The sequence below is a fragment of the Schistocerca serialis genome, chromosome 2 (genome assembly GCF_023864345.2).
Source record: "Schistocerca serialis cubense isolate TAMUIC-IGC-003099 chromosome 2, iqSchSeri2.2, whole genome shotgun sequence".
NCBI classification, from domain to species: domain Eukaryota; kingdom Metazoa; phylum Arthropoda; class Insecta; order Orthoptera; family Acrididae; genus Schistocerca; species Schistocerca serialis.
The window spans coordinates 348,760,521-348,773,654 of NC_064639.1; the positions used below are offsets into that span (position 1 = coordinate 348,760,521).

Consider the following 13,134-nt stretch of genomic DNA (forward strand, 5'->3'; position numbering starts at 1 on the left):
TTACAGTAATTTTCAATATTCCTCAGAAACAAGAAAATTTCAGTTCAACGATTCACAGGCACATTTTGGAAAAACTATATATACAAATTATTCTCAAATTTATAAGTCAAAATAATTTTGATTTCATAACTAATCTGGTGTTAGTTACATAGTTAACACACATTGCTTATATGACAAAATTGCACAAATGTTTCAGTCTTTTAAATGTACTAACACACATTATGTTGGGCAATTAGCCAGATATTTACATCCACAAAAAATAACTAGAGTGACATACGAAACGTTGTAAAAGCTACTGTTTGTTCCTACCTTCCTTCCTTGCAAATGATAAATTGTAAATGTTTTACCAACAAAAAACATGCAATTTGTTTAACATATCTTACAGTTAACATCTGAAAGGCTTTTCTCTTAAAAGGAAGGATTGGTTTAATCTCATTCTGTATAAACTGGGAACAGTAAGTACCTATTCTGTATGTCATAGCTTATGAGCACAATGCAGAAGATATCAAAATATGTTTCCATGTGCTAAAATGTCAACAGAATGTGTCTTCACTATTTTGGGAACATGGCTAAATTACTGTGTGCAGCTTGGTATTTCTGCTATCCTCCAATAGTTTTTGTTAAGCATTCTGTATTGGATCCTTTTTTTTCCTTCAATAATCCAGTGTAATAGAATTCTCTCTCATCTTGCTTGGTATGCAGCAGTATTGGGGTGTTAATATTAAATTGTTTGAAAATTAACTTCAATACAATTAAATACTAGTTGTTCCCTCCAGAAGTCTTTGCATATATACTACATGAAAATTAGTCACTTTCTTTCTTATACCAATGAGTTGGTGGCTGTCCTAAGCTGTTTGAGACTGATGGCTGGGTTCTTGGACTTCGAGATGTCATTTGGAATTCAGGTGGCAGGTCATAGCAGCGACAAACACAACATGACGGAAATTTAAACCAATCAGAGAATATTCCACGACATTCATTGTTGGGGTCATACGCCAACAGTCTGTGAAGACGATACTGTTGTTCACAGCGACATCCTTCACGACAGTACATTTGTTTCAGCTCATACCTGACAGCAAAATTTAAAAAAGAAGCTTTAATAAGATAATATGAATTACACAAAACTATTATTTTTAGTTTATAGTACATCATTACATGGCTTGGTGTCAGAGGGTAAATATCAAGTGACAAATGGAAAGGTTCTGCCAGTATTGAGTGATTTGAGGTATACATTAAATTACGAGTCTCCCCTTATAACGCTCTAGATGAACTGGTCCACAGAACAGTGGACGACAATAGCAACAATCCTCACTAGAACAATGTATAATAAAACATTGTGATACTCAAAGTGATCTTGGAACTAAGCATTATTTTTATCATTTTGTCTTTGTGTACTGGAATTTAATTCAGTGCTGAAAGAAGAAAGTGTCTTATTCATTGTGAAAGCGGTTACTTTGAATAAATCTTCTGTTTCCACCTGTATACCTGCTTTTTCTCTCTCAAATACTTACACTGATATGCCAAAACATCATGACCATTTCCCATCACAATGTTGGATGCTGCCGGGTAGCATTGCTTGCACATGATGTGGTAGCGAAAGTATGTAAGCGGAGCAGACATGGGCAGGAGATCACCCTAGCAAAGATATGGGCTGCAAGTGGGTAAACACCTTGCAATAAGAGACTTTGACAAAGGGTAGCTTATCATTATGCAGAGCTGGTCAACTTGTATCTCGAAAACAGTGAAGCTGGTCGAATGTTCACATGGTACTGTCATGAGCATCTACAGCAAGGAGTAGAAGGACAATGAAACTACCACCAGGTGCTAAATGGTTTGATGTCCATGACTCTTCATAGAATGTGGGGTCCATTGGCTTTTCTGCTCTGTAAAATAGGAAAATGGTGATCTGTTGCAACTCTGCTGAAAGAGCACAGTGCTGGTGCACACAATAGTGTTTCACAGCACACCATTCATCATACATTGTTGAACATGGAGCTCCACAGTAACCACCCCTGTGTGTTCACATCTTGACCAAATGACATTGTCAATTATGATTTCAGTGTGCATGGGACCATCGGGATTTGACCATTGATCAATGGAAATGTGTCGGCTCTTTGGGTGAACCACAGCTTCTTGATGTAGATACTATGGGACCCATCTGGGTCAGTATCGGGCACCACGAGCGCGTTATTTACATGAATTTCATGACCTGTGCATAGACCTCTAATTCCACAAACCTAACAACAAACTATCAGATCCCTGATTTGTAGAATCAGTGAAGTATTTTGTTCCAAAGAACAAACTATTAAGCAGGTGGTCATAATGTTTTGGCTCATCAGTGTACATGAATACATTAATATTGTTTTAAAGAAAACAGTTACTTACATCTGGAACACCACAGGTGTTGCAATACACTACCCCAAGTAGTTTAATGTTTACATAAAATTGGGCATTTGTCAAAGAAAAGATGTCAATACATTTCATTATTTTTATAAGCTTTGTCTTTAGATAATCAGATAATTTGTAGCATAAGGAGTCAAAAGTAATATTTTAATTTTCTTTTGAATTTGAAGGAACTGAGAGTTTCTTGCCTTGCATAGTGTGAACTTGTTTGCAACAGAATACAGAAAAACTTAAATTCTCGGCCCCCTCTTTCCCCTTTTGTGTTGAACTGTATAGGAGTCAAGCATCTAGGATACTTGTGTTTATGTCTTATAAAACGACCAGCGAACCCAGCAATGCTTCACAGTTGCTAAATACGTATGGGAATTGCATATACATAAACTCATTGTTCGCCCCTCTCTTTGTCCAGCTACTTTTCCTTCCCCACTCTCTCTCACCTTATTCCTTACTCTCTGACATTGAGCCTTGTTTATTGTAAATACAAACAAAACCTTTATTGGAAATTGAAGTCTCTTAAAATGAATGGATAAATCAGCTGGGATCAAGTGCATGAGAGAGATTTCTCCAGCTGCTGTACCTGTGAGGATAGTAGCTCCAATGACTATTTCACATAGTTTTACTCTTTGAATGGGTAGAATTACCAAGTGTCAGATGATTCAAATTCCATAGATGTATTCTAATCATAAGCCAATAAGTCCTGTCCTGTCCCGTTTATTATAAAACTGATGGCAAGGAAGAAAACAAATCAACATTTTGTTTTGTGTACAATTCTTGTTTGAATATTTATATGAAGATAGTAATATGGGAGAAGCAATTTGTGTAAGCTTACATGCCCCCATATTGTAGCTAAAACTAACTGTGAGGAAAAACTGAAACCACAGCATTTTCTTCCTTGCAGCTGACTTTAAGAGAAAACCTGGGTGTTGCTGCTTAAAAATATATAGCCCTTGTCCTTCCCAATGGTACTGGAGTGTTGCGTAAAGATTTGAAGTAAATCATTCAAGAACTTTTTAAGATTTTTGTCTTGCAATGTTGCACCTTTTGTACATACTTATTATACCATACATAGATGTATTCTACAACTATCCGAACATTAGAGTATCATGAAAAAATTTGAAGGAGTCTGATAAAAAACTAGTTATTGATAACAACATTGACAAGTGAATTGTCTTTTACATACCATATACATTAGAAAAATATAAAGGATCAAACAATGGAAAATCCAAGATGGAATGTGACAATGTATACACAGCCTATTTCCATCCAAAAGTCTATTAGAATATGTGTCAAAATCTGAAGTAACTCAGTCACAAACTTTTTGGTGAAACATTAAACAATTACTTGTCTCTATATAATAGTACAGATTGCTTATATCATATATGACTGGAAAGTGATTTTACTGTTAGTTGTAAAAAGTAAGGAGTCACTGTACTGAGACAGGAATCCAAGATTTACAGGTACTTTTTATGCAGTATTCTTATTGCTCACTTTTGCTGACTAACTATATTCTTCAGCTGCGTTGTTCCATAAGACAAGGAGTTAAAGTAAAGCTTTTATTCACTGGAGAGCAATTTTTAAATAAATGGTCATGCATGGACAACTTCCCCACAAATTTCACAACAGCAGTTTATCTTTATTTCTGGAGTGTGTCTCATCCATGAACTAGGTCTCTGAAGCCATATATACTGATTAACTGAAACATTTTGACCACCTCTTTTTAGAATGCAATGCAGCAGTGATTCAAAAACTCCTTAATAATCTGGAGGTCATTCAATTTCCAGAAATTGCAGGACAGTCATTTGTGGGTGTGATGCTGGCAACCTGTAGTACCCCAGATGTGTTTCAATAGGTTCAGATCAGGCAGATGTGGCGGGTAAGACACCAGCACGAGTTCATTATCATGTTCTTCAATCCAGTGTAGCATGGCTCTAGCCAAGTGACAGACAGTTATCGTACAAGAAAATGCCATCACTCTTGGAGAAGACATCAGGAAAAAGGGGATAAATGTGGTCTGCACAGTGTTTACACAGTCCATAACTGTCATGGTGCCTTCAATTACTTCCCCACATCCCATGGAAGCCCAGGCGAACGTTAACTCGCAGCATAATACTGCCCCCCTTCTCACCGGCCTACAACCTTGGCATGATGCATGTTTCATACAGCAGTTTTCCTGGATTGCGGCGTATTTGGACATGACAGTCAACATGAAGAACTTGATTCATCTGGCCAGATGACATGTTTCCATTGATCCACAGTCCACAGTCTATTGTCCTATGCCAATTGCAATTTTGACAAAATTTTTGTGTAAACATAGGAACACACAGGGGTCATCTGCCATGGAGCAACATGTTCAACAACATGCACTGAACAGTGTAATCAGATACACCTGTGCCTGCATCAGCATTGCTCTGTCATCATAGTTCCTCCTATCCTGCTTGCTAGGCTCCAGCCTCTACGTTCTCCGATGAGGCACAGACATCCACCACCTCATTGCCTACCTGTGGCTTCACTATTCGTCACTGTTTTGCATAGTGCTCACTACCAGTAGCACTGAACAGCCAACCAGCTTCTCAGTTACCAAGATGCTTGTTCACAGGCATCAGCCAATAACAGTCTGCACTATGTTGCATAGGTCAGTGGATTTCCCCTTTTTGCAGCCTGTATTGTAACTAGAATCATTTCCCATGCATCTATGATCCACGTTTATACTTTCCTTACTATGTCATCTTCCCACAATGCCACCACACAGCATACAGTCTCCCCGTGGGCAGTGGACGCAATATTTTGGCTCATCAGTGCAGGGTTTAACACCTTTGTCATACTTCCTTTGCCTGCAGTTCAGTACAGTACAATAATACAATAAAAAATATTTGAAATCAAAATGATGAAATATTTTGTGAAATGATTTGTCTAAAAATAAGAAATAAAACAAGCTATAGAAACATTAGATGCACCTTTGAATGGTGGTCAAAATCACATACAGCAAATTAGACTGCACATTTTACATAATCCAACAGACAAATATCCTCTAGTACACTCTCACATTCAAAGATTCTAAGCTAAACATTGGACTTTAAATTCTCAATAGGACCTCATTTCACTCTGTCTTCACGCCACAAGTGGCCCATCAGGACCATCAGACCGCTGTGTCATCCTCAGCTGAGGATGCGGATAGTAGGGGCGTGTGGTCAGCACACCGCTCTCCCGGTCGTTATGATGGTTTTCTTTGACTGTAGCCACTACTATTCAGTCGAGTAGCTCCTCAATTGGCATCACGAGGCTGAGTGCACCCCGAAAAATGGCAACAGCACGTGGTGGCCAGGATCGTCACCCATCCACGTGGCGGCCATGTCCGACAGTGCTCGACTTTGGTGATCTGACCGGAACTGGTGTACCCACTGCCCAATAGGACCTAATTTTCTGCACATTATTTTAAGCATCCTTTAGAGGTGCATCAAATGTTTCTCTAATCTGTGTTATTTATTACTTTCAGACAAATCTTTTCGCAAATCATTTAATACTGTATCATCATCATCATCATCATCATCATCATCATCATCATCATCATCATCATCATCAAAACTGCCAATGTAACCATCAAACAATGTTCACCAATTTTCCCATACTTCCAGACTACTGATTAACCCTTTCTCAGCTTCTGCACATGTCAGCTCTTATTAGTTTTCTGGGAAATGCAAAATTCTAATAGTCATGCAAAAATTTCCAGGACAGGGCGTTCTAAGAATGATTACAGTCACTACTACAAACTCCAGGATAGTACACAGAGTTTCATAGAACTGATTCATTAAGTCCTTTAAGGTTTCATATAAGTCATGGTACAGTGAATAAAAAATGGTTGTCGGATAACATTAAGTATAATTATATACTTTATATCATATGCAAATGTTCAGATTGAGCTGAAATTACTCTTGTGAAACTCAAATAAATGGATAATAGCAACAAAAACAAAATGAGTTGGAACCAGTAAATCATATCGTTCCTCTTAAATCAGCAATCCATTTATATATAACTTCTTTTATGTAATTTATTATCAGTTTGTCCATGTTGGATGATAAACCATGTTAACAGTTTTGAAGTTATTGAACAGTATCACTTTTATAATTACAGCATGTCATTTTTCTCACAATATCATTGGACACCATTTTTTTTAATGCATTTGACTTCTACTGTTATTATCATTTTATGTTGCTTCTTTACAGCATAAAATAATCTATCTATTTTTCTTGCACTTGTGCTGTACATATGGAAGCATTGCGTCTCATCTCCTATTACAAAAAAAAATATATCTGTATGCCTGTCATGATATGTATTAACATTTGGCAGTTTCAGATACACTTGATAATGCATAATATAAATGCCAAAACAACTTTTGTGAACTTAATGAAGTTCTAAAAAAGCAGCTGGAGGAGCTTTTCATTATGGACAAAAACAATCACTATTGTGTCATTATGGAAACATACAGAAAGAGTAATTATAAAAGAAGAAAGTTGATAAACATTCATAAATAATGGATAAAATGTAATCAAAAACCCTTTCATTTTCTCAGAGATACTCACGTGCATTTTTCCCAGTGAACATATTGCTCAAATGGATACAAATTCAATAAAGCAAGAACTTCCCCACGGGTGTTGTTAGCCCAAAAAGGTGCTACAACTTCTTCTTTCACAGGACAAGCATTCCTGTAATGCAAAAGAGAGCATGTTATGATTTATTACACAATGAACTGCCTTAGGGAGTTCAAACAGTATGTATTTTAAATAAGTTTCATGAATTTGAGACTGAAACTGCCTACAGGAAATTTTTCCCATATTAAAATTTCAGCCCCTTTCCCTCATCTTATTGTTATACTAGGTTGACAATGGTTTGTGACTTAATATTTCTTATCCTAGTTCATTTTGGAATACAAGTCTACACTATCAAATATGTAGTTTTTGAGAAAAAATTATAAACCCGCTGATACAATTTTTTGTTCCACTGAATAAACTAAACACTGCCGATTATTACACACTGTTTGTAGCCTTCCTTGCATCTGCTCCTGAAATACAGGTGTGAAACTACATGCAACATCTTGGACAGCTTCCTCAGTAATATGACTGTCAGTATAGGGGTAGAATCTCCTGACAGAACAAAGTGGGAGATACTTTAAATGTATTCTCTGTTGTAAATATGGACAACCATCAGCTGTGTAATGGAATGAGGACAACGAAAATTTTTATCGGATCGGGACTCTAACCTGGATTTCCTGCTTATTGCAAGCAATCACCTTACCATTTGGTTATCCAGCATGGCTCACAGCCAGATCCAAACTTCCAAATGTCGTCAACCATGTCCAAAGAAACAGTGCATCGTAATTCAGAATGCCATAGGCACTGCAATATCTTATTTATCCGCCAACACTGGGCGAGCAACTTTCAAGTAAAATGTCTCGCAACTTTCAAGTAAAATTTCTCCCCTGCACAGGAATATACATAATGGACATACGAGTACAGGTTGCAGACATATAATTGATGACATTTGGAAGTTTTGGTCTGGCCATGAGTTGTGCTCTGATAGCCAAATGGTAAGATGACCGCTCACAACAAGTGGGAAATCTGGGTTCGTGTCTGCTCCAGCAAAAATTTTCGTTGTCATTCCATTACATAGCTGATTGTTGTCCACATTCACAATTGTGAATACATTTAATGTATTTCATAACAGCTGTAGTCACCATGATAACTTTTCCTTCGCACATGCACACACCTCCAAAGGAACAATGCATCGTAATTCAGAATAACTCGGGCACTGCAAAAGTGGGGTGTAGTTCCTACCAAAATTAGAAGTCCTGGGAGGCACTAGCAGCAACGTGTTCTTTGGGAGAATTCTGGTTTTATCATGATTCTTTCCTCAAGTGCTTGGTATTTGTTTATTGATGAACTTATTCTCAAATACATTCAAAATTGTGATTCTTGAAGTTTCCTTATATACTGAATGTTCTATGAGGTTTCATGATTGCAGCTGGATCATGTTGACTTCTGGCTACAATATTTCTTCTGGCAACTGTCCAGCCATCTTAAGTTGAGTGACTGCCGCTGGGGGACTGCTACTGCATAATAGTGAGAGAATCCTTTTTACCTTATATGAGGGTAGGATTCCTCTGTGTTTGAAGTACTGGTTAGCTTTCGTAATCTTGCCTTCATCAAGAAGTTGGTTCATATTAGTTTCAAGGCTTGATTAGCTATGATGCTCTGCATTGTAAGCTTCTTTGATTGTTGAAGGAGACTGTTAGTTCACAGCATTGGCTTTACAGCAAAAATTGGTGGAGAAATGCATGAGCATTGGTAGCCATCACCAGAGCGCCCTGTATCGAAATCCACACCCTCACAAGTAACTGTTCCATCTGTGGTTCGCAGGCACATACGTAAAGTTGAGACTGCATGTCTGCCCTCTGGCAGAATGCACGCTTGCATCGCTAAAAACAATTGTCAGATGTCACCAGATGTGCCTTTATGAATAAAATGCTTTCTCTCAGAAGAAATTAAAGAGAGAACCAGGTTCCAAGCCTTGTCCAGTTGAAAGCCACCATCACAATTTATAAGATTTGTGATGGAAATATTTCCACACATTCTTAAATTACTGAATCCCAAAAGAATCTCACCAGGGCCAAGACATTTGTGGCAGAATAAGCCATAGAGTGTGCAGAGGTAATACAATGCTCAGCTATGGCCACTTACTGGGCTACGAAAGGCAAGTGTGGTGCTCAAGTTCAACGCACCTTTCATGTACTTTGCTTATCATCTGACCTATGTATGCCTTACCACACTGGCAAGGCATTTTGTAAATCCCGGCCTTCCGATGACCCAAATCATTCTTTACTGAACCGAGAAGGACACTAATCTTTGCCTGTGGCTGGAAGATAACGAACTTTATGTTTCCTGTCTAGTTTAGACAAAAAGTTGCCAACGTATGGAAGGAACGCCCTGGACCTGAACAGCTCCTTATCTTCTTGATGTGAGTGATCATGTTTCTTCCTCCTTAACATTGCACTAATTTGATGCAGAGAGTAACCATTACCTTTGAACATCAACTGTAATGGTTCTAGCTCCTTTGTAAGGCTGTCCCCATCAGAAACAACATGAGCCAGGTGCAAAATGGTTCAAATGGCTCTGAGCACTATGGGACTTAACAGCTGTGGTCATCAGTCCCCTAGAACTTAGAGCTACTTAAACCGAACTAACCTAAGGACATCACACACATCCATGCCCGAGGCAGGATTCGAACATGCGACCGTAGCAGTCGCGCGGTTCCGGACTGCGCGCCTAGAACCGCGAGACCACCGCGGCCGAGCCAGGTGCACCAAAGGTCTAAGTAGCAAGAAGTTTGTGAAGGGTGATGGCTTCAAATGTCAAGCTGCCATCACCCTTCATGAACTACTGGCATCCTTAGAACATTGGTGCACTGGGCTCATGTTGTTTCTGATGGAGATACACTTTCAAAGGAGCTAGACCATCTACAGTTGGTGTTCAAGGCAATGGTTACTCTCCACATCAAATTAGTGCCGCACTAAGGAGGAAGAAACATGACCACCCACAACATCAAGAAGATAAGGAGCTGTTCAAGTCCAGGGCCTTTTTCCATACATCAGCAACCTCTTGTCTAAACTAGGCAGAATCCTAAGGAAACATCAAGTTAAAGTAATCTTACAGGCACCAGCAAAGATTAGTGTCCTTATCGGTTCAGTAAAGTGCGATCTGGGTCTGCAAAGACGAGATTTACAAAATTTCTGGCCAGTGTGGCAAAGCGTCTTTAGGTCAGACGATACACACAGTACATGAAAGGTGCGTTGGACATGAGTGCCACACTAGACTTCCACAGCCCAGTAAGTCAGCCATAGCTGATCATTGTATTACCATTGGACATTCTGTGAACTACCCTGCCACAAAAATCTTGGCCCCAACAAGATCCTTTTGGGATTCAGTAATCAAAGAATGTGCAGAAATATGTCTACCTCAAAACCTTATAAATTATGATGGCAGCTTTAAACTGGACAAGGCTTGGGACCCGGTTATCTCTTTAATTTCTTCTGAGAGAATGCGTTTTATTCTAAAGAGATATCTCACATTTGTTTTCAGTGACAAGTGCACATTCCAACAGAAGGCAGACATGCGGTTTCAGCTTTATGCACGTGCTTGCGTGCCACAGATGGAACAGTCTTTGCAGAGGGCATGGATTTTGACAGAGGACACTCCGGTGACAGCCACCAATGCACATGAGTTTCCGAGCCAGTTTTTTCTACAAAGCCAATGCCATGAACTGGCAGTCTGCAGTGGTGGACACTCACCTGAAGATGGTTGAACGGTTGCCAGTCATAATACTGCGGAAAGAAGTCAACATGATCCAGCTGCAATCCTGAAACTTCATAGGACATTTAAAATTTCACTTGCAACAGAGGCATGTAGTGTGCTGGGAGGTGAAGAATGTTCATTACAGTTATAAGAGTTTGATGCATTTCATACAACTCTGTATATTATGGATGCCACTGAATTCAAAGGAACAGAAATGGGGAATACAATTTTATTAATCTGCAATATCACATAATCGCTTTAGAGTAATCATGAGGTTCCTCAGGTTTGATTCGAGTTCAGTGAGGTTGGAGTGACTAAAATGTGACAAGTTTGCTCTCATTGCAGATGCAAGGGAGGGATTCATAGCAAACTTTCAAAGCACATACATTTCTAGCCTACATATTTGTGTCAGTGAGCAGTTGCTCCTCTCCCAGTGTATACGTCACTTCACAGTTTCAAAACCTGACAAGTATGAGCAGAAGTACATGATAATTGTCAATAAAGACTCTAAATCTTAGTGAAATTGTAGTGAAGAAATTTTTGAGTCCATACTCAACTAAAGGAAGTAATGTGTGTGCCACCTTTTTCACTTCACTTTTTCCAGCAAAACATCTGGAAACCAACAAACCAGCTTGCTTGGTACAATTAACAAAATTATAATGGACATTCCAGAATGCATGAATAACACTCCTGAGGATCTGTACAAGACTCGATAATATGATCATATCAGTGTATCAAGAAAAGCCATGAAATAACATAATTCCTATCAATATACATGAAGCGAGTCAGTTTCAGTCACTGCAGGATTTCCTAGAACTAAAACCAATGTAATGTTTACTTCTTTATCATGTAGATAAGGTAAATACCATGAACCTGCTGAGTCTACTACCCCATACTATTTTAAATTTTGTACAAAGATAAAATATTTCAAACAGTAAAAAGCCTCAGCCAAGTCCTAAAATATTCGTGATTGTGAAGGTATGCAGTAAAATGCACTCATTTTTTGAACTTTTTCCAGTGAATATATATAAGCAGTTTTGTGACACACATGAAATTCACATGCCTGGCAGTAGTTTTGAACGATAAACACCTATTCCAAACACAGATAATTCTTTCTGAAAATTCCATAAATGTTATACCACTAAAGTATAGCACTTTGTAGGGCACAACCACGAACAACAAGTGTTTACTCAGCTGTCTGTCTACTCTTAATCTTTCCTTGCCCGCTACCTCACTCCATCGTTCCCCTCTTCCAACCTGCCACTACAAAATAGCCTATGACAGAACACAAAAAACCTTTGCATACCGCAGTTTCTCAGTTTGGTGCAGGGACAAATTTCCAGGCACAGAGTTTCATTTTTCAGGATAAGGCGCGAAAAGCTTAAGTTCAAAAGAAATAAAAAAAACTGATGTATTATGTTGGAAAACTATACTCGAGGGATTTATACATCCCCGTAAACCTCTCTGGTGGTGAAAGCCCCACATTTGCCTACAACGACTGAAATAGTTATACAAGTATCATACCAGAAGCTTTCACCTATGGTATCTATGTGGACAAAACACTACATTAGAAACATGTGAATGTTTATATGTGCACTGTGATGTTCCAGACATGCGTGGTCAGTTGTTTGTTTGTGGTGAACATATAAACAATCACACATTCTGCTGGGTTAAGGCCTATAATAAAGTATTTTCGGAATTTTCAGTTATTTGGAAACTGAGGTGCTGAGTTAAGTGCGACTATGCAGCCACCAAAGATGATGAGATCTCAGAGCCTTCAAAAACCTAAACAGCCAACAATATAATGATGTCCTCTGTGAGTTGAAGATACATACGCTGTGGATTTATAGTTAAAAGCCAGAGACAAAAATAGTCGAAGCAGTGGGTGATAACAGTGCGCCAAAGAAAGTAAAAGAAACAGTTGCACCAGCAGAAAGTATCACAGCTGCAATTAGGTGGATTCCTGAAGTATGTCCTCTGTAAGGATGTAACTGTAATTGGGGAGTATTACATTTCTTTACTCAACACACTGAAACATGCAGTTCATGTTATGAAGAAGAAAGTTTTTTCCATCACAATAAACTTTTCTAAGTTCTGGATTGTAGAGAAACTGCACAACTTTCACTTTAACACTCTTGTCCATCTACCATATTCACTGGATTTGGTTCCCAGCAAATAAATTTGCTCATATACCTGAAGAAAATGATAAGGTTGAAGGCTAGCAGAGACCTTTTTTTTGCACTGTAGGACAAATCTTGTTTTTTTTCTACGGATATGAAACAGTTGAGAAGTCTTTGAACTTACTGTTTTTACTTAAAATATATCTCAAATTGCATCAAGTGTTTTGCATTTAACTCTCAATGACAGTGTTTCTATCACTCGACTCAAC

At 38.5% G+C, this 13,134-nt stretch overlaps 1 protein-coding gene across 3 annotated transcripts in view; it reads right to left on the minus strand.

The window, feature by feature from the left end:
• LOC126455543 (protein spaetzle 4-like) overlaps window positions 1–13,134 on the minus strand; it is a 241,577-nt gene continuing 228,443 nt past the window's right edge. For 2 of the 3 annotated variants that reach the window (XM_050091294.1, XM_050091295.1), the window contains 2 exons: window positions 6,981–7,103; window positions 2–1,069 (listed from right to left, as the gene is read on the minus strand). In XM_050091294.1, coding sequence (XP_049947251.1) covers window positions 805–1,069; window positions 6,981–7,103 — 388 coding nt within the window. In that variant the 3' untranslated portion in view covers window positions 2–804. Of the gene's footprint in view, window positions 1,070–6,980; window positions 7,104–13,134 lie in introns of all 3 variants that reach the window. The other variant, XM_050091293.1, reaches the window with a different exon arrangement.